Below are 26,404 nucleotides of genomic sequence, written 5' to 3' on the forward strand. Positions count from 1 at the left end.
GAAAGAATAAATTTTATAGCAATTGAAGAAATGCAACTTTATGAAAGACAACTTAATCTTCTTGGGCTTTGTTATGAGTTCAGACTGAATCAAAATTGATCAAGAAAAGGTGAAAGCTATTTGAAAATGGCCATCACTAAAGAGAATTTCAGGGGTTCGGAGTTTTCATGGCCTCGCAATCTTTTTACAAATGATTTGTAAAGAACTTCAACACCATAGCTGCACCACTTACAGATTGTGTAAAATAAAAAACAATTTGTTTGGATAGAAGCAGCATAATAAAGTTTTACAGTCTTGAAGGACAAACTTATAAATGTACATGTTCTTACACTTCTTAACTGTAGTAAATTTTTTGAAGTTGATTGTGATGCTTTTGGAATGGGAATTGGAGTCGTTTATCTCAAGAAATTAAACCAATCATTATTTTTAGTGAGAAGCTTAGATAAGTCAAAAAGAAGTGGTCAACATATGAGCAACAATTGTATGCAATTGTTCACACTTTGCAATAATGGGAGTCATACCTAGTACAAAAAAAATTTATTATAAGCACAGATTATCAAGCTCTCAAGTATTTCTATGGTTCTTCTAAAGTCAATTGAATGCATGTGTGATGGATTGCTTACATTCAAAAGTTTACCTTTTCACTCAAACACAAGCCAAGCTAATTGAACAAAGTCGTTGATGCACTAAATTGCAAAGTTATGTTATTGACTATTGTTTATAATGAAATAATTGGTTTTGATTATTTGAAAGATTTGTATGCAAATGATAAGGATATCAATGAAGAATGGCAGAAGTGCACTAGCTGAGTTGCAAGTAAACACCAAATACATTATGGATTTTTATTCTTTGAAGATTGTCTATGTATTCCACGAGGATCACTAAGAGAACATATCATTCTGGAGCTATACGCTGGATGTTTAGAAGGTCATATAAGATGAGACAAAACCATTTTCTTGGTAGAAGTTTGATATTTCTGGCCGCATCCTAAACATAATGTCAAAAAAATTTGTCAAATGTTGTTATACATGCCGGACTACACATTGGGAAGACTTATACAAGCATTTCTTGATGCACTTTGGGATGACTTTTTCGTAGATTTCATCTTGGGATTACTACAAACATAGAAAAGGTTCAGATTTTATCTTTATTTTGGTATATCATTTTTTAAAAAATGATTCATTTGATTCAATGCAAGAAAACTTCAGATGCTACTTACATTGCTCAACTATTCTTTCGAGAAGTTTTTCGTTTACATGGATTGCCAAAGACAATAGTTTTTTATTGCAATAGCAAATATTTTAGTCATTTTTGGCGTACTTTGTGGAAAAGACTTGATACAACTCTTGTCATCCATAAATAGATGGGTAGACTGAAGTCACCAATCGCGCACTAGGTAATATCTTGTGATGCTTGATTAAAGAAAACCTAAGACAATGGAATAATGTTTTATCGCAAGATGAATTTGCTTACAACAATGTGCCTAATCATTCTAGTGGTAAATCTCCATTTGAAATTATTTATATTCATCCTTCCTTGCAGACTTTAAACTTGGTTTCTTTACCAAAACTTCTTAAAATGAGCGTTATTGCCAATCATCTAATCGATAAATTGATCGACCTACATGGAGAGATAAAAAAGAAGTTGAAAAAATCTACCACAAAATACAAGGCCATCGTTGAAAAACACAGAAGGTTCGAGTCATAAAAAGTGGGCAATTATGTCATGGGCAAAGGACGACTTCCGTAGGAGAATACAATAAGCTCGAGCAAAAGAAAATTGGTCCTTTTTGCATCTTTTAGAATATTAATGATAATACCTATATCATTGATCTCCTTAAACATTATGTCATTTCTAACACTGTTAGTATTCAAGATTTGTACAAAGTATCATAGTCCAAAACAAATTCCTTAACTAACTTGAGGACAAGTTGTTTTCAAAAGGAGGAGAAACTGATGCAGCATGAGACATGAAGCCAAGATAATGGAATAAAGTAGGTGTGTTTTGTCCAGTAGAATGTAGTTGGTGTGTCTGTTGAGTGGAGTGTAGTCGGTATAGTTGAATATGAATATTATAAATATGTATTAAATCTTCTATAATAATCAACCCATCTTAAATCAAAATTTGAGTTTTCTAATTACAAATTCTAGTTGTGAATTTGTCATATCATCTTCTTTTTGTGAAAATGCAAATTAGAGTGAAATTTAGAAAATGATATGTTAAACAATTTCTTAGAAAGTTTACTTATCGGAGCTGGTGGATTTGGCAAGGTATGCAAGGGTTTCATGGACGGTGGCACCATCACTGATGTTATAAAGCGTGCCAATACATGTTCAAACTAAGGTCTAAACTAGTTCAGAACTGAAATCTCCTAGCTCTCGAATCTTCGACACCGACACCTCGTCTCTTTGATTGGTCACCATGTAGAAAACAAAGAAATGATTCTTGTTTATGATTACATGGCTCGGGGTACTCTACATGATCACCTTTACAATAACCACAAACCTCCACTCTAGTGGATGTGGAGGTTGAAAATATGCATTGGTGCAGCGAGAGGATTGCATTATCTACGCACGGGTACAAGGAACACAATTATTCACCGTGATGTCAAGAGTACCAATATATTGCTAGATGAGAATTGGGTGGCTAAGGTTTCAGATTTAGGCTTGGCAAAAGTTGGCCCAAACATGCTGAGTTAATCAAACACTCACGTTAGCACAACCGTGAAAGGCAGCTTCGGTTACTTGGATCGAGAATACTACCAGCAAAACTGACGGAGAAATCTGATGTGTACTCATTTGGGGTGGTTCAATTTGAGGTACTGTGTGCTAGGCCTGCCATGTTACCAATGGCAGAAAATGAGCAGGAAGTAGAGCACGATAGGGTGAATTTGGCTGATTGGGCACTATGTTGTTATCAATCGGGCACATTAGGATTGGTCGTTGACCTATTTCTTCGGGGAAAGATTGATCCAGGATGTTTCAAAACATTCACGGACATTGCAAAAAAGTGCTTGGCAGATAGAGGATGTGATCGGCCGCAGATGGGTGATGTGTTGTGCAATTTGGGGTTGGCATGGCGGCAACAAGGGGCTGTTGATCATCATATTCAAGAGGACAGAGTTTCTACTTGCGGTCATCCGTACATTGCCAACATAAATGGAAATTGTAATTCTGATCTGAGTCCAGGGGTAGAGTTCTCTGAGATCATGATTCCGATTGGACGTTGATTTGAGAATGAGAGTTGGCTTTGTGTTACATCATCTATAGTTTTTCTGCTTACAATTTTCTGTACTGTTGTCGTCCTTTTCCATAAGTTCGAAATGTGTTCAATTAATCTCTGTTTACATTTATTTACTGGATATGATCAACATAAGTGGCAGCTAATTCAAGCGTACTGCTTAGGTATTTGCTTCACAGTTAAAAAGGTCTGTATCTATATGAATCGTTACAATCGGACATAGCATTTGTGGCTTGCAATTAGTGTACTTGAAAACATACGAATTTTCTTTTCTTTTTTTTTTAAATCTCTCTTTTAGTCGTACTTCACTTAAGGTTAAAATTTATTTTTGCAATCTTGAGAATACAAAAGAGAAAAGAGAGAATGAGAAGCAATTCGGATTTGTAATTGTATAATAAGAGAGTCATACTTAGAACTAGGGATGGCAATGGGCACCGCCCGCAGCGGGTTTGCTATTACCAAACCCAAACCCGCACAAAATTTGAATTACCAAACCCACCCGCAACCCGCAGCGGGTTTTAATTTTTTAAAAAAAACCCACCCGCAGCGGGTTTTAACAATTACCAAACCCGCAATAGTATCCGGCGGATTTTTTGCGGGTTTTCGTATTTAAAATCACAAATGTTTAATATATAAATTTATAATAATAACCTCAAATTTCATATGACATACTCAATTTTATATTTAAACAATGTAAATGAAAAATTAAAATTTCCACATCAATTCAACACAAATTCTCAAATTTAAGTATAAATTATACAAATCCATTTAAAAAACATAAACTAGTATCTAAAAATAATAATTACATTTCATATTATCATTTAAAACAAGCTCCAAGAGAAGATATTCATTTCATTCACCACCATAAGCACACATCCAACACAATGCCTATAATAATAATTAAGATTAATATTTTCAAATACTAATTCGAAGGGAAATGCCTTTAATTTTCTTTAGGTTATGACTTTAGAATAGGAGATGGGTCACATACACACATATAAAATTTTCTTTGGCTATTTGGTAATTTGATTAATGACATTATTTTCTTTATACATTTTTATATTAAAATTAAATTAAAAATATTTGGAAAAAATATTGCGGGTTTGGTGGATATCCATGCGGGTATCCACCGGGTATAAGGTTAATACCAAACCCACCCGCATCCATGTGCGGGTTTTAATTTATAATACTAAACTCGCCCGCAACGGGTAAAATTACCCGCAACGGGCGGGTTTTGGCGGGTGGGTTTGGGCGGGTTTGCGGGTACAATTGTCATCCCTACTTAGAACGATTCTTTGCTATACTTTCGTCAAGTGTATATTTGAAGAAAAAAAAAAACAATAATAATTAGACTTTCGTCAGGTATGTATTATTCTCTGCCTTCCAAAAAAGTTGAAATGGCGAAAGTTCAATTTTATATGGAAAAATATCAACTGTCCACTTGTTTTTTCAAAATTTTCAAAAATACACGATTCTTTTTTTTTTTTTCTGGAATCCACCTAAAGTTACATTTTATTTCACTTTTCCACTTCCGTTTGGGATCCGTTAAGAAAACTAACGAAAACTTAAAAAAATAACTATTTTACCCCTAAAAACGAAAATTAAAATTTCATCCTAAAAATGCCAAAAATAATCAGATTAAGAAATTAATTCCCCCATCAATCAATAAAAAAATTAATTCCACAACCATCAAATGCAGGGTTTTTTTTATAATTTTAATAAAAAAAATATTATAGCCATTAGCTACAAAAATAATCAGATTTAATCTAATTATTTTTAGCATTTTTAGGGTGAATTTATAATTTTCGTTTGATGAATATCATTATTAGTACATTAATGAAGTACAAAAAAATCTTAATTACTAGAGATTATAACTCAATGAATAATAAAACTCTACTTAATCTGATTATTTTTGACATTTTTTAAGGTGATTGTAATTTTCATTTTGGAGGGTAAAATAGTCATTTGCTTAAATTTCCGTTAGTTTTTTTAACGGATTTCAAACGGAAGTGAAAAAGTGAAACAAAATGTAACTTTAAGTGAATTCTAAAATAAAAAAAAGAATTGTGTATTTTTAAAAAAATTGAAAAAAACGAGTAGACGATAGATATTTTTTCATTTTAATATTTTTTCCCCTCTTAATTTCTTGTTTCTGATTCGTCGGTAACCTTATCAATATGGGTTGTAGAACCTTGGTGGTCTGGATTACTAAGATTGCAATTAAGTAAGGTTAATTTTATTTGTATTTATCCTTACATAATGATTGTAATATAATTATGAGTTCTTTGAGATTAATGAAGGGTACCAGGATTCTGCTGGGTTAAAATTTTAGTCTGGCGAGTGATAATTTTCACTGATTTTCCCACCCACAAGTAGCATCCAATTTCTTTCCACCCATGACCTAGATTCTTCATTGCCTCCAAATAAATCTTGAGGAATAATCTAAAATATAGGATACAAAGAAAATTCTCATAACCGCATGTCACTGAGCAAAATTTAACAAAGGTGCAACCTCACTTTATATACAGCTAGGCCTCGAATAAACTCTACCTTCAACACAAAAAAGGGAAAGATATGCGTGCGCGAGCAAGCTTCTGAGAGAGGATAGAGAGGATTTTTCATGCATAAAAGGATTGAATCCATGATACATTATATCAAATAATAATATAAATAGACCTTTTAAATTAAGAAAAAAATTGATAAAAGAGGAAAATCATAGCACAACATACATAAGAGTCAAGTCAGACACCTTTATTTCCTTCTCTTCCTGCCTCTTCCCAGTTGTCCAGATTTGAATGCATGTTCTTGTTCTTGAAGGAAAGCTTTTGCCTTCCCAAATTTCTCAGCTTTTTCTTCCGCTAACACTGCCTTCTCTTTTTCCTTTACCTGAGATAAGAAATAATTGTCTTTACGCAATTCCCGAGCAGCACCTTTGGCTTCACGTTTTATGAGTTTCTTCAACTTTCTTGCTTCCGCCCGTTCACGATCTGGATCATAATCTCTACCCTTAACAAAGCTGCAGAACAACAACATCATTAGATAAACACAACCAAACCCCACTTCTAGAAGCACAATCTAACAAAATCAGTTTTAAGATAGGGTGGCATTACTTCTCCTCAAATTTTGGATTCAACAATTTAATGGGCACTGGCTTCTTCTTGCACATTTGGAGTGGCTGCCGCACCATGTGATGTTCATCAACTTTCTTCTTAATAACTTCAGCAGCATCTTTAAATTTTTCTTGTAAAGCAGCTGGCATGTTCTCCTGCTGTGCCAAATCCAGTAACAATCTTGCTAATGGCAAGAAGATTTCAGGAAAAGAATTCAATCCTCCGTAAACGTCAACAAATCCTCTAAGTGTTTCCATCACAGTCATCAGCAAACTAGCCCTGCACAAGGAATATTTAGTTTTCATCAATAAATAAACCAACAGTAGAACATTGAAATTTATCGAGCATCTCTTCGACATAATAATTAAATCACATCTTGATCGGAGCTAGTCTCAGAACCATACACCTAGCAAAGATCTAGCTACTACACTTCAAAGAAGACCAATTTAAGTTAACGAAATATTCAAATCTCATGACCACAGCACTCCAAAAATGTAACAAGTTTTATGAAGATTCGGATTTATAACATTCAGTTACGAAGTTTGTGGGCAAGGCCTAAAATTTCCAATCAACATATGCTGTGCAAAATGTACCAACAATTACTCACCTAAAATTATCGGATCTGAAAAAAGAAGAGTCATCTGGCAATGCCATTATCACGAGGAAATTCAGTGGATTGATATTATTTACACAATCACGTATACAAAGCAGGGGCCTGAGTGCTTTAAATTCCATAAGATGGTGAAACTGCAACAAAATAAACCAAAAAGAAAAACAGTGTGACATTCATTAAATAGAATCTGGAATTAAATACTACTACTGCATTGAAAAATTGACATGCAAGAAAAAAGCGGCATTCTGGAGAAGCCATTTACCTCAGACTCCTGATAAGATGTTGGTTTACTGTCTGTAGAGGCCACGAGCAAAGTTCGGAGAAATGCAATAACCTCTGGACAGAACTTCCGAGATTGTCTACTGACCTGCAATATCATTTATCACGTAAACAACCAGAAAGGGCAACTCCAGAAGAAAAATATAATTAACATGCGAGTTCAATGAGAATTGGATTGACAGTGAATATTCATGTTAGGCTGCAGCATGGTTGGAAGAGACAGGTTCACATGGAGAAAAGACAACATTAAATAGTATGCAAAGCTGAGAAGGAAACTATGCCCCCACAATTCAAGATCTTAAAATCTAATCTTGCTATCTAAATTAGAGGAATGTGGAATGAAGGATACATACACTAAGAACCATGGAACACAAGAAAGAACCGATAGCAATATCCCGGCCTGACATGACAGGACAACGCATGAGATATTCACACATCAGCAGTATTGCTGGAGTCATTACTACATGCCGGAAGTCAGAACATGGAAAAATCATGGACCACAGCTTCAAGAGGAACAATGTTTTCAAAGAAGGCCAACAGCCATTTTCTGCATAAGTAAAATTATTAGGTTAGAAACCTTCATAAACCTAGTTTGATGACTATAAGAACCAAAAATTCTCCAATCATCAAAAACCTGGGTTCTTGATATCCTCACAAAGCTGGGTTCGGGTCCGTAAGATTCGCTGACGAGCACATATTGCAGCAAAGTATGGGATTTCAACACTCATTTCCATCAGTGGCATGACCAGCAAATTCAACAACTCAAAGTTAAGGGGCTTTTTGTTTGCTGAGACAGCAAAATACTGCAGTAGAACACCATAAAATACCTGGGGAAGGGCGGATACATTACTTTTCACTTCAAATATGGAGTCAAAGACAGAACCGAGAATAGCAGATAATTTAACAGAATAAAATGAGTCCTTAACCAAAGATTTATGCATATGAATCAAAAAAACTCAGAAACAGTGCTAAGGAATCTAACTTGCCTCTCTAATGTACAGACTCAAATAAGTAAGTTACATGAAATCAAATAGCGTTACATGAAATCAAATAGCAACCAAAATCTAAAAACAAGAACCACTTAAAAATTCATTGCCTTCTGTCCACAACAAGAAACAACCAATAATACATTATTATGATTAGAGTTTTAGCACTTGAAAGTGCACACCTAGTATTAGAGATACAACTAACCAGTATGAAAAAGCCATATCGAGGCATTAATTATTTTTCTCTTCAATGGTCCTCATATGTACCCTGGCTGTTTTGCTTTAACTGGTTTCCTCCTATTAAAGGTCATGAATTTATAAAATTAAAATTTAATGAACCTACCATACCATCTACCTTAACAAACCCTTAATGGGCTTGCTACTCCCAGATATTAAGAACTGAATTCTTTTGAAACCAACTATGAGAAACGAAGGCATTATACTACTAAAGATGCTCAATTATCACACATACGCATAAAGACAGAGAGAAAGGAGAGCAAACAAAAAGTTGCATAAACTTCCATACTTGCATTTTCTTTCGATTTTCTGCTGCAAGCTTAATTGCATTACTTGCCCTAATTCGATTTATAACCACAATCTTGTCAGCATTAGAGCAATTCTCCACTAATGCACAAAATTCTTCCAGGCTCTTAGGAGCGTCTATCAGAAAAGGAATATCTGGTTGAGTTGAAGGTTGTGTATGATCTGATTTCATTTTCTTCGCATTAAAAAACTTGTTATCTTTTTCCTTGATCTTAACTTTTTCCTTCAAGTCTTTGTTTCCTTTTGGTTCAATCTCTTTCTCACCATCAGCACTGTCATCTTCATCATCATCCAACTCTCTCTCGCCCTCTTCATCCTCCTCCAAATCTGTGCCAAGATCATCATTGTCACTTTGCTCCCAGTCTTTCAAGGTTATAGTATTTTCATTTTCATCATTATCTTCATCAGGCTCCACATCAACACCATCAGCATCACCTGAATCCTCAGAGGAATCCTCATCTTCACTCTCGGTTGTATCCTTTCTTTCAAGTACTTCATCTACCCAGCCCCTTTTAGGCTTAGGCTCTTCATCGAATGTGAAAGAATCACCCAGATCATCCCCAGAAATTGATCTTGGCCTCTGGGTGGAAGATTTCTCCTCATCTTCATTGTCTTCGTCACTAGTGTCATCAGTTGCTAACATCCTTTTCTGACGTTCCTCCTGAAATTTTGCAGTCATTCAAGCTATCAAAAACTATATCATCGTAAGATGAATGAACAATACAAAATTTCAGTCATTCAAACCAGATCAGATAAACGGAAAACTATATTATCGGAGATGAAAAAAATTTTGCAGCCATTCAAATTATCCAGAATATCACAAAATTCAGATGAAATGTATATTGCAGAATAACAAATTTTCATATTATTGAAAGATGAATGAAAATCCTAACACTTAATCTTAATTAGTCACATGCTGACTACAATCCTTAAATTTTTCCGAAAGATTTTCTTTCTACGATTAAACTATAAGGTGATCAAAGAGAAGATGATAAGATTATATTTTGTAGAACTTGATGTTAGAAGAAGTCTCTTTCTACTTTATCTATCTAAAACAACCCCTAGAATTTAAAGGCACTCAAAATATTCTATCTATGCATACAGATTTGCTCCAGTGGACACTGTCATCCACCATAAGTTACATACCTATGTACAAAATGCAACCATGCAGTGCCACAAGAATGGGTTTTAGGAAAGTATCATTCAAATTGTAACACAATGTTCAAGCAATTGGATCAATGCACTTTCAACAGTTGAGGATAAATCTAACATGCATAAGTAATGCTCTTTGAGTCTTGTGATCTAACAGTATAAATTGTGTCATAATTTTATTATAAAAGAAGGGACCTCTGATCCATGACAGACAGACACATATACTATACGCTATAATCGTTAAACCTACTAATATGAAGTTCTTCTCCAAAAGGAACTACAATAACAGTAATGTTTAACAAGAATAGTCAAAATAATTGGAGCTACAAATCACCTCAGCTTCCATGAACACCACACATACTTACCTCCAATCGCTCTAGTCGTTCTCTCTCCTCTTGGGCAATCTCCTCAGCCGTCTTTGTCCTGTCTGATGGTCGTGCACGCATATCCAATGCCATCTCTTTAACAAGTTTGTCATAAGAATCAGGTTGTTCCTGTCAACACAGTGAAAAGATAAGAACAGATCAAATTCATATATGGTGGATTTTGGTTCATATTTTGTCCAGAACAACGGTAGGAAGCCACACTAACTGATAATGAAGGTATAAGAGCTTTCATTTTCTTTTAATATCAGCACAAAAGGCATAAAAGTCCTTATATAGTATTTGATCTGACTCGTCAAGGAGAAGATTTATTCAGAAATACAATCCAGAGCTTTGGAAAATAGGAAATAAAACCTTACAACATATATTTCAAAAAGTTGTATCTCTAGAACCATCATAAAAGTGTACCTGTTTAGATGTTTCCATATTTTGATCATCCCTCTTCACATGCTCATTTGGAATGCCCTTGTTGACAAGAGCTTTCAAGGCATTCATCTTGCTAGGTTCAGTCAATGACAATAGCACCTCAGACTGGACTAGAGATGAGAAGGACTTATCCAATTCTTCCATCAACTGTTCATTTTCTTCCTTCTCTTTAGCTTTTTGTGCCTTTTAAGAAGAAAAAACAATAAATTAAAAAGAAAAAACACACTCAATCAAATATGTTTGTATGTATGTATATGTATATGTATATGTATATGTATGTGTGTGTGTTTGTGTGTGTGTGTGTGTGTGTCTGAGTAATATAAAAATGAATCACCACCTTGAAATATTTACTCTTCAGAATAACCTCTTCCATAATTTCCTTCTTGCTCTTGTGCTTCTGCAATAGGAAAGTCATCTTTTTAAATCAAATTTGAGGCATAATATGTTAACCAGTAAAGAAATAGGTAAAAGAGAGATCAGTGAAAATAAATGAATCATAGATAAAATAGGACTCACATTCTTCTCTCCTTCCATCAGATCCCCTTCATCTGAATTCTGTCTATGATGAGAACTAAGTTGCTTCAACACATTTGATCTACCTGCATAGAGTAAGAAAAGCATAACCAATTCTACTTTCAAAATCTCAACTTCACAAGAATCAAACAATTAGCAACTACAATAACCGAAATAATCAATACAATGTGAATCGAACAACTCCATGATCTAAGCAAGTAACCAAGAAATTAAGAGCACAAGAGCTGCTGATAAAAGTAGTTGGAAGAAAATCTGATAACATCCATAATGCCAATTTGAATATAAACAAAATGAGGAAGGAAAGAACAATGTTGCAACAAAATAAAGTGTTACATACTCTCATCTTCATCATCATTATCACCATCATCAGATAGCATGTCATCCTCAAAATCATCTCTTCCAGAGAGCGAATCAATGCCAGGCATTTCAAACTCATCCTCTTCTCCATCCGATAGATTATACTTGCTTTTCTTGCCCAATTTCAGCTGTGAAATACAACAAAGAAAAAGTAAACAAACAAAGAGACTTTAAGGGAAAAAATGACATGCTTTAAAGTCTATAACTAAAAGCTACCTGACGCTGGCGCTGAGAGCGCATGATAGCCTTATCAAACTCTCCCAACCCATCGTTTCGTTCACCAATACGCTTATCGACAAAGACCGAGGATTTGCCACTCTGCTCGTACTCTTTGAGCAGCGTTTTGGTCCTCTTCTGGATGGCTAGCGAGCGAGAGAGTCCAATGCGTACCTCCTCGCCCTTGCGTTTCTTGCCCAAAATGTCGAATTTGCGCCGAGACCAGATGGTCTCGAACGGGTTGTCGGCTTTGGTGGATTTGTTCTTCATGGCTACCGACTTTGGGCCATTGTTCTTCTTCTTTTTTGACTTTTTCTTGCTCGGCTTGTTGTCGGATTTAGCCATGATTACGGTTTCGGTTTGCTTTGCTGGAGGAGTTAGGGTTTTGTGGATGTTTGGAGCTGGGGTTTTAGTCTTAGGTTGATGGTAAAGTCGAGCGGTTTGCGTTTTGGGTTGGATCCGGGTCGGGTATTAAAGCCATCCTGTTTACTGATTCGGCAGGTGTAATACTCTTCACACCCTCGTTAGAATCCTTATAGAGCCCCATTTTTCTGTAATTATAGTTCTACCACAAGAGGAAATTACATAAGAGGACAGATTTGAATTACCTAAAAATTTAACTTTACCCCCATAATTTAGGATATAATCAATTTATCCCACCAAAATTGAAAACGTCAATGTAACCCATTCTGTTAATTTTTCCGTTGAATTTTAACAGCTAAAGGGTAAATTCTTACATCAACTTTTCGAAAATTTAAATCCAAAGGAAAAATTACTTGAGAGAACAAATGTAAATAGAAAAGGTAGAACCAATTAATTAGACAATAATCCTCAAATTGATTCCTCTCAGATTAAAAATAAATCAAATTTATCTTAATAAATATAATTTACAAAAACACACACAAGAGCCTTAAATATATCCAGACAACATCAAAATTATTTCACAAATAATCCCCAAACATGTGGCAATTGTACATCATCTCCAATCTTCAGGTTGCCGCCCGCTAGTAGCCCTAACCTCACGTTTATGCCGCGTGAAATACTACCAAGCCTCAGGTCGCCTCGTGCAGCACTGTCAAGCCAAGCTACCATGCGTAGCACATCTCAAATCCTTAGTCGCCACACTACGCAGCACCTCTATAAGGATTCCACAACTAGTCGGTAGTTTATTAAAGCCAAGACACCCTATTCTTACAAGCTGATTTTTAAAAGTTTGTTCTATCTTATGGGTATATAACAATTGATATCAAAATTAAAGTAGCTCGATCCTCTAAAGTTGGCTCTTGCCACAGTGGTCCTAATTTCGTAACTTTAAGTGTGTCACTTAGTTGAAATGTGTAAATCACAGTGGAAATCAATTCTGAAGGAGGGTGGAATGTTAAAATCTCACATCAACTAGGGATGAGACTAATTGTTAGTTTATTAATCTCAAAACACCCTACTCTTATAAGTTGATTTTTGAGAGTGAGTTTTTCCTTATAGGTTTATAGCAACCTCTCTGACTTCAAGCCGTCGCTTTTAGCGCCTCCCCAACTTTGAATCACATTACACTAGGATTTGTCAAATTCGGGTTATTTAGGTTTGGGATTAGGCTTGGGAGCACATGGAATAGAATTAAGGCTTGATAATAACTTGCTTTAGAATTTAGTCAAAATTTTGATAAATCTCTATTTTACTTTTATTTGGTTATTTGTTTATAAAAATAAGGTTTTTTTTTTCATCTATCTTTGAATTTACAACTTTACCTTGTAATGATTATAGAGTGTGAGCTTTATTTTAAGGGTTATTTTGTATTTTTGATATAAATAGAAAATTTAAGGATAAAATGGTATTTTCATTGCTGAAATTTAACTGATTCAATTAACTTTAAGAGGGTTTAAAATTGAATTATGTTGTGGCTTGTGAGGTAAAGTGAAATTTCTCCTGTAGTTAACTGTAATGTTTTGTCTTTCTTCATAATTATTGCAATAATATAAGTGCCATAAATTAATATAGCCAGTGAGATCTCATAAAGTGCTTTTGCGGGGTGTTAGGACGTGGGAGCTTAACTCTGTCCAATGGGGTGGAAACTCCATTCTTAATACAGATTTCCATACTATCTTAAAAAGCCAAAATTAAAAATAGAATGGTGTTAAATAAACCCAAACTATTTTCCAAATAGGTCAGTACCCATCTGAACTTTTTAATAGCCCCAGAATAATTACAAGGTCAAAGAATGTAGGATTTGCTGAAGCAGTTCCACAATCACTCTCAGAAGTTCTGTAGTTTTTTCTAACAGATGGCTATTTGTATGGATATGCAACGCAATCAAGATAAATTTTTCAACCACAGAATCTTTTTTTTTTTTTTTTGTCCTCAAAATTTAGCTTGGGTTTTGATAATACCAACTTTTAATTAAATATCTCACCTTTTTACAATTAAAAAAAAAAAAGAAGCATTAACTTTTGAAAAAGGTGTAGAAAATAAATAAAAAATGGAAAATAGAATATAAACCCTAAGTTGGATGAGGGTGCTGGGGGGGAAAAAAAGTCTCGGCTGGCCCCTGGCCACAACAAAGTCGGATGTGTATTGGAAGGTATGATGATACATTGGATGCTCCAGCTTTACGCAAAGCTCACTTGGACACCAAGGCCAGTTTCCAGCCTCCAGGTGGATCTAAGTGTCTCCCACCTAGCCCTTAAAACCCTGGAACATGTGCCTCAATGAGTCACTGTAGCATCTATTAGAAACTCTAGAAGGGTCAAGGGACCCTCCTTGTCTCTCCCTTAAATCATTCTAGGAGTAGGCCAAATGCCCTAAATTATGACTCAAATCTCTTCTCACTCACACGGCAATCACTTTTTCCATTCTTCATCTTCACTTCATCATTTACAAGACAATACAAGAACAATCACATCTTCGATATGTATACAGCAAGATTAATTAGACTTCCAACTTCCTGTTATCACAGCAAAAGAAACTGGCTTAATAAGTTGAGAGACGATCGATCACTGATGTAATTAAGCCAAGAGCCAGAAATCTTTGTGACGTTTGGTGGTGATTAAATAACCTCCTAGTTTCTTGCTCTTTCTCCTCACGGCAACCGCCATGCAATCAGCATTTTGAATACAGTATTCGACAAAACTACCACCTGGGACTCGATTCCCTGCCCACATCATAAAAAGCCGCCACGTTGTGGACCGCTTTTTCTGCCCCAAAACAAGAAGCGCCACCCCTTGTTTCCTTGCTTCTTCCACTATTGCTGGACCTTTCTCTTTCCCTTCCACCACTGCAACCTCAAATTGTACCTGCCAGTCCCAAAGTCACAGCAGCATTAGTTTATATACACGAGGAGACTCGAGCACTCAACATTTAGCTTATATCTATATTTAAGTTCATCGTAGCGGGCTCACTTCTGGTCTCTTCTGCTGACACATATTCTTTAATGAATGAACAAATTCGTAGCCCCTTGGAGCTCTCTGCTTCCCGGATTCTTCACCCGTGGCTGCAGTGATATTGAAACAATCTTAATTAGTTTCCTTAATCAACATTTAAGGAAAAAAAGAAAAAGAAAATATTTTGTAGCTTCAACCTTGTTTATTATTAGAAGGCTTGATGACATAAACCAGAACAACTTTGTCCTGACTCTGAACCGTGTGAGTGAGTGACCATTGCAGTGCTCCCTTAGCTTCATTGCTAGAATCAACCACGATCATGATCTTCCGACCACTACTTACCAATTTCTGGCCGTCGTTCGACTTCTCTTCTCCGACATTAATGCCGGGATTGTTGCACTTGTTATGATCACTTCCATTTGTGGCAGAATTAATGGCATTAGGCAGCTTGGATTTTATAGGCGGGGAACGCACTTTAACAAGCGGCCTAATCCTGTTTAGACAGAAATTTGGCAACCTTGTGCGGTACTCTTCTTGCCCATGTCTTCAGAATTTGATCAGATGGTTTCTGTAGGAGACTACCCAAATCCCAATAATTATATGGAGAAGAAGAAGGGGAAAAGCAAATCAAGAATCAATTGGAAATAGGACACGAATTTCTAGGTGCTGGTCCGGGGGAACTTGGTTATTGTTTCTGCTTTGCCTTTTTCCTTTTTAATCATGTTAGTCTATTGGTTTTCTTTTTCATTTTCTTTTTGTGGGGCTATTCCTGAACGTGCTTCTCATGAAGCTGTAGGGACACTACCGCTCATGGATTTAGTTATGTGCGCTTCGGCATCAAATAATTTAATAACGTGCTTTTATGTTCCCCCCTGGCTTTGATTCCAATAAAAATGCAGGGCACCATCTCATGATACGTGAAGGTTCCTTCTGTTCGTTCCCTTGGTGACATTTTCTTATGTAATTTCCTTTGGAAAAAAGAAAATGTTAATTATCACAAAGTTGGATGCTTTAATTACGCAGATTCCTAATTGCCTCGATCCAGTCCAATCGGGAGAAAATTTACTTGAAGCTTTGTTACAAACGCATTGGGTAGAACACATTTGAAGAAATCCGCATCGAGCATAAGGAGAGAGAGTCGGGTGCTCACAGCCTACATATTTAGTCCTATCTCATTGATGTGTGACGCCATTGAAATCATTACACCGGACTCGAGCACTCAACCTCAATTATGAGGTGAGGAGATGATTATTAAAAAAAAATCCTCACTCCTACAGTTTATTCTAAAATGTGATTAAAAAAAAAAAGAAAAAAATCAATGGATAAGGATGCATAGACTAAGAGCAGCTGAGATTTTTCATTAAGAAGAACCAAAAAATGTATAAATGATGGGAAGAAGTCTACACGGTCAGCCTCGGCCACAGTAAAATGGGATCGCAATCACAAGAAGTAATGGCAATAATTCGCCTTCGCCAAGGATTTCCAATTCTACTTAACTGCCAACACAGTTTGGATTTTGGAGTCACATTAGCAAATCAAAACATTGAAAAGGTTCACAAATTGCGTTCATGGTTGATATTTATTAAGCTTACTCCTCACGCGACCGCATCATCATTAATTCCCATTTAAACAAAGAATATATGGTTAACTAATACTATCATGAATGATATTTATCAAAATTAAAATCGGTTTTACTGATACCAAGTAACCCTAATATCAAAGTCGTAACAAATATTGAAAAACAAAAGGTAAGTCAACTTCATGATGACAACTAGAAAAAGTTAAAAATATTGATTAAGATAAATAAACCAATTAAACGCTTTTAAATTGAGGACCAACTTTTCAAGATTATATTATTAATCATGTCTATTACCTCTGGAAACAGGGTTCAACAACTCTCCCTAACTTTGCATCATATGACGGGTAGAAGGTCCTTTCCAAATCAAGCTTTTAAAAATTAAAAACAAAATTTTAAAAAAAAAGGTCGCTTACGTGTTTGTGTTTAACTGGTGAGTGGTGACATCTTTAATAATTATTTGAGATGGTATTAGCTTTTAATAAATTTTTTAAAATGGCACTGCAAGTCTGAACCACAAAGATTAACGTTTTTAATCATCATTTCTATCCCCAAAAGAATTTTCTTGGCTAGGAGTTATGTGGTCACGTAAATTTCATCTCTATTTGCTACCCCCAAAAAAAGAAAAAAAAAAACAAAAACAAAGTTGTTTCTTCGGATTCCAAATCCTATGCAATCCTCGATTATAAAACCAAAATAAATAAATAAAACTTAATTCACGGTTATTATCAGTCAAAAATTTATTTTGTTTAAAATATGTTTAAATTACTGACTAGACTAACTACTGTTTTAGTGAATTTTGTGATAAACTTATTTTAGTTTGAAATCCTTCCAACCCTCTCACAAGGACAAGGCAAGAATCCGTTGCCATTAGGTCATACTAAAATAATTATTAAAAAAAAATTGATAATTTATCCCATACATTAATAACTAATATTTGTAATTTTATTTAAGTTGCATTTTTTCCCTTTTTTTAAAAAAAAAAAAGAAAGAGAGAAAAAAAGAAAAAGAGTAGTTGGATTTACGCATAGATTGTAATTGAGTGTAGGGGAAACCGTGCGGGAGGTCCTTTTAAGTTTTAACAGGGCCACGTACGATTTTAATAGACTATATAACACACGGCAGGGCGCTTGCGTGACCAATGTGTTGGGCCGACTGGGGGGGTATTTCAGGCCCACACTTGTCGATAGTCCATAAAAGCCTCGCGCCAAAGATGGAAAGAAATCAACAAATCACAAAATTGAATAGATTATCAGAGAATCTTCCAGCGATTTAACGTAGCAATATTAATGTTGAAGGAAATATTTACAGAGATTTTGATATGATTAAGCCATCAAGGTTAATTAAAACCAATTTAATGCAGAATACACCAATAACAAGAGTGCTATACTTCTACGTATGTGGCCAGTCATAAGCGTTATCCACTTATCCCCCTTTTGAAAATTTTGTAAACTCAAAGTCAAAAGTGATAATAACTCATCCATATCCTTTATTCAATAAAATAATACGATAAAGTATAAAGAGTTCAACTAGGATCGGATAATTATCGGTTTCTATTTATTAAAAATATTAAATGAGGATCCCATAAAATCAAACGATTTAGTTTGATATATGATTGTGACATACATGCAGAGAAAAACTTCAAGTTTTAGAATCTTTTGCATGTTCCCTTGATCGTATTGAACTTGGACTTCTCCTTCTCCTTCTCCTTCTCCTTGTCATTCTCTTTATTCTGTTAAATCTTCAAATCTTTCCTTAAGTCTTTCTATTCTATTAAACCTTCAAATCTTTGCTTTTTTTTTTTCCCATCAATTTTCTGCTTTCGGTTTTGTTTTTCTATTTCAAGGTTTGTATCTTAATTAGTTTTTATTCTTGTATCTTAATTATCTAGTCCTTTCGGTTTGGTTATATTTAATTGTACCTGTTTTTTTTTTTTTTTTCCCTCTCCTTCTTGTAAAGATTTAAGTTAAAGCATCATGGGTTCTTTATGTTGTTGTTTTCGTGTCAACGATCATGAAGATAGTAGCCTAAGTAATTCCAACGATAATGAAGGCTGCAGGTGTCCAAATTGCCGCCTCCACACCTTACTCAACAAGGTATTTTTCTTGATTCAACAACCATCTCCGATTATGGCATAGAATAAAAGCTTCTTTTTTTTCCCCCCTTTTCTAATAGATGTTAATTTATTTGCAGTATACAGCATTATTCAAGAAAGATGAAACCCTTGCTGGCCCTTCTGATGCCCATCAAGGCGCAGCCTTATCAACTTCTAATTCTTCTTCTAGTTCGCCGTCGTCTTGTAATATACTCCCTGAGATCGTTACATCTCAGCTAAGAACTATGCGTTTTGATCCTCAGCTCTTGCACAAACAACTTAGATATGGTGATAGTACTAATTGCCCGGAACGTGCCGAGGAAGACGGCAGGTTGACTAAATTGGAACGTTTAGATCTCTTGCTGAAATCACCCCTCAGGAAATTGGGACCTGAAGACGAGGATGTCTGTCCCACGTGTCTTGAAGGTAACACCTCTAACTTCTGTTATATATGTGTACATATAATTTGAACATAATCTGGTTGTTCTATAATAGTGACAATTTGGATTTATCCCACTAGACGTTTGGAGAAGTCTGGGTGGACCATGATACTTGACTTGGTGTTTGATTTTTTAACATTGGGTTCGTGTTGGCAGAGTACACTCTTGAAAATCCAAAGATAGTAACACAGTGTCGTCACCACTACCATCTAAGCTGTATATATGAGTGGATGGAGAGAAGCCCAACATGTCCTGTTTGCAGCAAGGTATTTATATACTTTTGTTTCTTTCATATTTTTGTCTTTTGATTGCTTCGAGTTGCCCTTGCCCCTTTCCCTTGTGCCGGAAAAACAAAATTTGAAATTTCCAAGACTTTGATAATGAAGAAAAACAAGTATACAAGTTAAAGATAAGACAGTTTACTAGTGAAACAACTTATTACACTAGTGCTTTTCCTCATAACGTAGACTGATTTTATAATGCAACTGAATAATATCTTGGGTTGCACACTGTAGGTGATGGTATTTGATGAAACAACTTGACGATCGAAGTACAGCAGGCACCCTAAAACCACAGAGGAACATTTTAACTGTGGGAAAGAAAAAACAGATATGAGTGTGTGGGTTCATTTTAAGGAGGCTTTCACATTAATTTGAGTTTACGAAGCTAGCTAGGCATGTGAATTTTCCTCCATTAAAAATTCATTTGTTTGCGATTGAAATTTTGTTAGGTCTTTCCAAATATATATATGAACTCTATAGATCAATGTATAGCCGATTCAGTGAACTCTCACTTCACTGGCTAGCCTATAATTTTTCTTTCTTCTGGTCAGTCAGTGACCTAGCAATATTACGTTTACCAATAATTATTTTCATTTTGCTATCTCTCTTGAGTCATATTACTCTTCCAAAAGCTGGAATTTTCCGAAAACTGGAATTAACAGAAACCAGGACATCCAACTAACAAACGTTCAGATATTCATTTACCATGACTGGAGTTTGAATATACATTTATATAACATCATCACCATAGATATCGTCACGTCATATAAGATAGATTAAGGAGGAGGGGTACTAAATGATTTTTGTTCTTCTCATGCCTCATACGGGTGTTTATTAGCTAGAAAGTGTACCACCCCCCCCCCCCCCCAAATTTTTTTCTCTCACAGTTCATCCAGCAAAGCATCCAAGGCTACACGAACATACGGGTTCAAGGGTGAGGTTAAGCTCGTTCCTCCTCATCTCCGATGCCTGTTCCTGGTAGGCACCGCTGCATCAAAATCGTTACGTAATCAAGTTAGTGATACTAGTCTTCAAAGAGGTTCATTTTGGACAAAGGTAAGCAACATATTTAGGGAATTCACATAAATTGGTGGTTGCATCTTCTACATCCCTTTTCTAGGTATCGATTAAATCTATAAATGATAAATTAATATGGGAATTTGTTTCTAAGTGCCATGCTTCTGCCTACTTCTATTAGTTTGGTAGTCATTCTTCCTATTGTTTACAGTTGTTCATTTGCTTGTTACAGTTGTTGTGGATTAAAAATCACAATACCTTAATGTGGAAACATAACCTACATTATGCATATATAGACCCAAATACTTACATAAATGGCCACGCCAACACAGCAGCGTCTCCAACAAATTAAGAAGATGAGGAAAAAATGGGGATTTATTTTATTAATTACCTCATAGCTCACCCCAAATTAAATACATCTTAATTCTACTGCAAGAGACCAAATCAATTGGACTATCTTGGAAATATATTTCAATGTATAAACAAACTAACATATGCACATATCTTATCTTATTCCCTATGCTTACATAACTATTTGATGCTAAAGAATGTTCAGCAGCTGAAAATAGATTTTTTTATGCAAATTGCACTACTATATAGTTGAGACTAGAACAGCATATCGAAATCATGGAAGATAAAATTACCCAAGTCTTAAGCAAGGAGGTGGCTGTGGAAGTAGAAAGGATAATGTGTTGGGAACCTGGTTTTGAATTTGATTCCCCCACTGAGCTTGTTGCGCTGCAGCCTTCTCTCTCTCCTTAATCTATTTCCATATCATAGGAAAAGTAGAATCACTAAGATGCATTATTTAAGATTTCAGTATTAAAATATTCCATCCCACAGCTTGCTCTAAGTCCTAACAGGAAAGCAAGGTGCAGTGGCATTATCTATTGACATTGAGAGATATATACATATAGAGGTTTGTAATGAAGTTAATTCGAATGTACAAACATATTAATGAAGAAGGATCACCTGCTTTACCAGCAAGTTGTTTTGCTCCTCTATAGACTTTTCCTGTCATAGAACATAATAAGAGATGTAGATGGCATTCCAACAAATATATGTGTGCTCTACAAACCATGATGTATCAGAGAAATTACTGAACTGGGTTTTGGTAAAGCTTGGAGTAAATTTTCAATCTCATGGGTAGAACAGTTTTTTGCAAAATTTATCTTCTGTTCTGTATATTAGATAAAAACCATTGTATTCATCATTCTCTTTGTTTTAGAATTGCAAGAGAAATTTATAGAAACCCATTAGCCTAGCTAACACTCTAAAACCACCAAAATATGGCATGCTTTTCTGAGAAGTGATACAATATATGTGATGGTATGCTTTCCTCGCTTTCCACGAATGAGCAGGCAAAAAATAAAGCTTCCATTGTCATACTACAAAATTTATAACCTGTACACACACATACGTTAAAAGGTCTTACTTTTTTCTGAAGCTCAGAGATGGACTCTTGCATGAGTTGATTCTGCGCAAAGAGTGAAATTCAACATCAACTATGCAAAAATTATAGACTTGACTTGACTGAATCTGGATAAAATAATAAGTAATCAACATACTTTTCTTGATCTGATGTGTTTGAGAGCGGTGTCCAGCTGTTGCTCCAACTGTTGGATGTCTTTGAGGGACAGAGACTCTAAATCTTCTCCCAAATAGTGCCTGAAGAGGTCAATTTGAGAACCAGTGTAGAATGTACTTTTGGAAGAACATCTTCAAAGAAAAGCTTAAAAGTGCATTATTTGAAGAAAAAAGATCACTTATCCCTTAACATGTGGTTATTTTTATAGCATAGGATCAGATTAAAGTACCTTTGGTTTTTCTGCAGAAGATCTATCTTAGCCTTAAGGTTGTTGCACTCCAGGGGCCAGTTACGCTACATAGAGGAACTCAGTATCAGAAATGCTAACTTTTTTTTTTTTGTCTGAACCACGAGGTGATTCTGAGTGAGTCCTAACTGTGGGAGGTACCTTTAAGTCTGTACCACAACCCAGACTAATCCCCGCTCACACCGGGTCGTCCCGTAAGGAGTAAAGTACTGGTTAAAGTGGTGACTCCATATGAGAGCGGGGCTTGAACCTCTGACCTCTCTTAAGGAGTGAGAGTACCGAACCACTCACACCAACCAACTTTGGTTATCAGAAATGCTAACTTTGACTGTACTTGCTACCGCCTAAGATTAATCAACCCATTCATCGTTGTTTACTGATTAATTAGCCTCAAATTTTCAAGTATTATCTTGGCTATAATAGAAGTACAATACGTACCTGTGATTCAGGATCAGGGGCAATCAGCTGTCTCTCAGCATAGGCGTACCTCTCATAGCGTTCCAGTATCTTTTCCATGCTGTGTTAAAAGAAGAGTTAATTTCTAGCATTATTCTTAATTATACAAATTCAATTGTTGAACCTTTGCCGATATTAATTAGCAGGTAAAAAATCTCACAGGAGGGTGGCATGTGGTTTCTAAAATGTACCTTTAAATTCCGTTAAATAGAGTACTGTTTGCTCAATTGACTATTTCAGTAGAATTCTTGCTCCAGCTTTCTTAGAATATGTTTTATTCAAATGTTTCATCCGGTTGAAAACTTTTTAATTATTGTTACTGACCAAATTAGATGAAGTGATGCAATGGTATTAAAGAAGAAAGAATATTCATGCGGACATCACCAATGAAGATTTCAAGTGCAACTTCAACCTATTTACTATGACTCATAGCTCTTCAATGACAAACGAAACCGATACTAGAAATAAATGTAAATTGATGCTACATTAGAACATATGACTTGCTATTAAACACCTTCGGGCAAACGTTTAACATATCACAACATTGTGAAAGACAAAAGGTTATTTTATAGATTGAGATGAGTAACAGGTCAAATAAGTCACGTACCACATAAAAATAAGCAATTATTTAACTTGGTTTCAGGTTCATTCATATAGACAGAGAAAAGAAGAATCCTACTACTAGTAAAGTCATTAATAACAACAAAGATACAAGAATAATAAAAATAATCAATTAAATAATACCTACGAAACTTTCAGAACTTACTCTTTTATTTTACAATTCTCAGAGATCCTAAACAAGTATTTGAACTCCATGCTTTCAAAATTAAGTAACAAAAGTGTTTGGTAAATTCTTCTAACTTGTTATAGAACCTAAGTTAATTTGAGTTCATAATTGTTTAATGAAAATATCATATTATTCTTCTGGTTTATTCTTATCCAAATTTAAAATTCATGACTCTAAATATCTATAGACTTTTACTTGATAGTTAGAGTTTCGATCTTTGTGTTGATTTTGACAAGATTGTGATTATTAGTTATTGGATAATAATATACATAAGATTAAATCTTAGTTGTGCACTTTTAAAAGAAAAAAATTATTATCCACAAATTATTATGAATGCATTCATGGCATTGAGACAATATTAATATAATCTAATCCAATTCAATCATCAATCACGAGAAAATATTAAATATAATCTAATCTCGTTCTATCCTAACCCATCTAATCTAACATACCAAATGCACCTTGTATGCAGGTTTGACATCGCACAAATTTGATAATACAAACCAACTAAGCGCAATGCAATTGGAAGAGTAAGGTAGAAAAGTTGATACAAAATTATTTTTTACCATGAAAAACAATTCCAATGATGTGACTTGACTTTTCATTTTCTTCTATTTGTTGTTTCAAATTAATTGTACAAATAATTTTGTGTAATCAGTTTGTAAATGCAGCAGGAATTATTCTTTATTTCTACTGGAAGACTCTTTGAATTTCCTCCCACTTATCTGTATTGTGTTTATTTTAGCAGGAATATGTCTGATGTCCGTACAGAAGAGAAGAGTAATATTATCAGGATTACAAGCTTGAAATCATGTGTCACTATTTGGGGAAGGCCCTATTTTCTTATTTCTGCTACAGCCACAACATTCTTATAGGTTATAGCCAGTGAGTTCCCTCCATGTTAAATAGACACTTATTTTTTTACACCAAGTTTATTTAATTAACATATGCGAGGAGGTTTTTTTTTCTGGGGAAGAAAAAGTATCCTAATCCCTAGACCCCTAGTATGATGCAATTTTTTCTTTTCACTAAACTGGTAATGTGCTCTCTCCAATCAGAGAACAATTAGATTTTAAATAAATAAATAAATAAAGTATTGCCTCCTAGATCCTGAATTAAAAATGCATTACCTCCTTTGTAGGCCCAACATAGTTAATAAGGGTTTACTAATCTATGTAATCATAGTCCATTCCCCGATATTCGGCGTAACTACAGTACTAAAGGGAAAACGCCAACAACAACGAAAGATAAGCTATCAGATCATCAATTTTCCACTATCTCATGTTATGCGTCTAGCTACCAGTCTATTAACATTATATGTAATAACTTCTTAAAAGAAAAAAGGAAAGAAACTCTAAAATTGTACACCGAAAACGCAAGAATATTTTTCATTTAGGACCAATGATCAAGGACTCTTTTAGTCAGATTTCACCTTTGACAAGACAGGAGTCCCATTGGCAAGATTATGAAGGAGGACTTCTAATAATACATTTTTTAAGTTATAATTTAAGTACCCCATTATCTACTAAGGTTGCATGAAATTAATCTCACAAAGCGGCCAATAGAAACACCAGCTGCTTCGATGACATCAGAAATCTAACTCAACATTGACTAGAAAATAAACTGACATCAAGTGCAGCAAAATCTTTGCAAAAGAAAACGTATTTTCCTTTCATCAGGAACATGGGAAGAAAATTCGGACAAAAAACATTATTGAAATAAAAGAGAGAGAGAGAGAGAGAGAGAGAGAGAGCAGATTAAAGGGTGAATATTACCAAGAGTCAGTGGAGTATTCAAAGAGCTTCCCTTTGTGAGAGAAGATAATAACAGCAACTTCAGCATCACATAACACAGAGATCTCATGAGCTTTCTTCAAGAAGCCAGCTCTCCGTTTGGAAAAGGTAACTTGGCGATTGATCTTGTTCTCTATTCTCTTCAGCTGAACCCTACCTCTTCCCATTGTTATGAATTCTTGTGTATGATCTGTCTCACTCTCTCTCTGTCTCACACAGATTATTTGATAATTTCTATTCTTTTTTTTTCTCTTTCCCCAAAAGAAACCCAACAACCAAAGCCCCTCCAAAAACAGAAACCCAAATCTAATATCTCATAAAAGGATTTTCTTCTTCTTGCCAAATGTGAAGTTTGTTTAAGAAAGCATGCACATTTATAGAACAGGAAATTAAAAGGAAATAGAGATAACAGCTTCAGATGTGGAGTAATGGTTGCAGTGAAAAAGTGGGTCGATGCGTGTCGGCTTCTCATTGGTTGCCCTCATAGCGTGTCGGTTTCTCATTGGTTGTCCTCATAGCGGTGTCGTTACTGTCTGCTGTTTGAACTTTTATTTTATTGTCTGCTTTCCAAACTCTTCAATTAAAGCCCTCTCGCTGTCAGAGTTGTACGGTCACTCCTTGAGTTGACGGCGGAATTTTTTTAAGGATTTTACTATACATAATTGTTTACCATGGACATTTTTTATTTTTGCCCACAAGGTTTGGGATTGTTTCACTTCAGTCCTGATTGAGCACAAACCTCGGTACCGAAAATAGACGTCCTCTATTTCATATTTTCAATTAATAAATTAAGGGCAAAAAAAGAATAATTGAGTGAATATTTGTTAGATTGAAGTAATAGTAAACAATAATTTCACAACTTTGTTTTTTTTATGTTTCCTTGTACCATCTTTCGCTTCTTATTTTCTCAC

General features: G+C 35.1%; 4 protein-coding genes and 1 pseudogene across 4 annotated transcripts; 2 read left to right on the forward strand and 3 right to left on the reverse strand.

The window, feature by feature from the left end:
• The first annotated feature begins 2,216 nt into the window (after positions 1 to 2,216).
• Positions 2,217 to 3,229, forward strand: LOC18043667 (annotated as a pseudogene).
• A 2,491-nt stretch (positions 3,230 to 5,720) lies between these two features.
• Positions 5,721 to 12,330, reverse strand: LOC18043668 (nucleolar protein 14). The gene is made up of 13 exons (XM_006437810.2): positions 11,840 to 12,330; positions 11,604 to 11,751; positions 11,249 to 11,331; positions 11,070 to 11,129; positions 10,715 to 10,915; positions 10,289 to 10,417; positions 8,755 to 9,432; positions 7,877 to 8,069; positions 7,596 to 7,789; positions 7,226 to 7,330; positions 6,958 to 7,097; positions 6,351 to 6,629; positions 5,721 to 6,256 (listed from the first exon to the last, which is right to left on the reverse strand). The coding sequence occupies exons 1-13, from the start codon at positions 12,182 to 12,184 to the stop codon at positions 5,992 to 5,994; spliced, it is 2,820 nt and encodes a 939-aa protein (XP_006437873.1). The 5' UTR covers positions 12,185 to 12,330; the 3' UTR covers positions 5,721 to 5,991.
• A 2,310-nt stretch (positions 12,331 to 14,640) lies between these two features.
• On the reverse strand, positions 14,641 to 16,165 carry LOC18043669. The gene is made up of 4 exons (XM_006437811.2): positions 16,131 to 16,165; positions 15,411 to 15,757; positions 15,232 to 15,323; positions 14,641 to 15,126 (listed from the first exon to the last, which is right to left on the reverse strand). The coding sequence occupies exons 1-4, from the start codon at positions 16,163 to 16,165 to the stop codon at positions 14,839 to 14,841; spliced, it is 762 nt and encodes a 253-aa protein (XP_006437874.2). The 3' UTR covers positions 14,641 to 14,838.
• A 2,193-nt stretch (positions 16,166 to 18,358) lies between these two features.
• Positions 18,359 to 20,198, forward strand: LOC18043670 (E3 ubiquitin-protein ligase At3g02290). The gene is made up of 5 exons (XM_006437812.2): positions 18,359 to 18,635; positions 18,749 to 18,885; positions 18,983 to 19,310; positions 19,481 to 19,590; positions 19,840 to 20,198. Exons 2-5 carry the CDS (start codon positions 18,766 to 18,768, stop codon positions 19,864 to 19,866), a joined length of 585 nt encoding a protein of 194 aa, XP_006437875.1. The 5' UTR covers positions 18,359 to 18,635; positions 18,749 to 18,765; the 3' UTR covers positions 19,867 to 20,198.
• Positions 20,199 to 20,284: 86 nt separating this feature from the next.
• Positions 20,285 to 25,702, reverse strand: LOC18043671 (truncated transcription factor CAULIFLOWER A). The gene is made up of 8 exons (XM_006437813.2): positions 25,476 to 25,702; positions 22,896 to 22,974; positions 22,440 to 22,504; positions 22,191 to 22,290; positions 22,058 to 22,099; positions 21,595 to 21,636; positions 21,267 to 21,385; positions 20,285 to 20,593 (listed from the first exon to the last, which is right to left on the reverse strand). The coding sequence occupies exons 1-8, from the start codon at positions 25,658 to 25,660 to the stop codon at positions 20,494 to 20,496; spliced, it is 732 nt and encodes a 243-aa protein (XP_006437876.1). The 5' UTR covers positions 25,661 to 25,702; the 3' UTR covers positions 20,285 to 20,493.
• Positions 25,703 to 26,404: the final 702 nt, after the last annotated feature.

Source organism: Citrus clementina, unplaced genomic scaffold (assembly GCF_000493195.1).
Source record: "Citrus clementina cultivar Clemenules unplaced genomic scaffold, Citrus_clementina_v1.0 scaffold_4, whole genome shotgun sequence".
Lineage (NCBI taxonomy): Eukaryota > Viridiplantae > Streptophyta > Magnoliopsida > Sapindales > Rutaceae > Citrus > Citrus x clementina.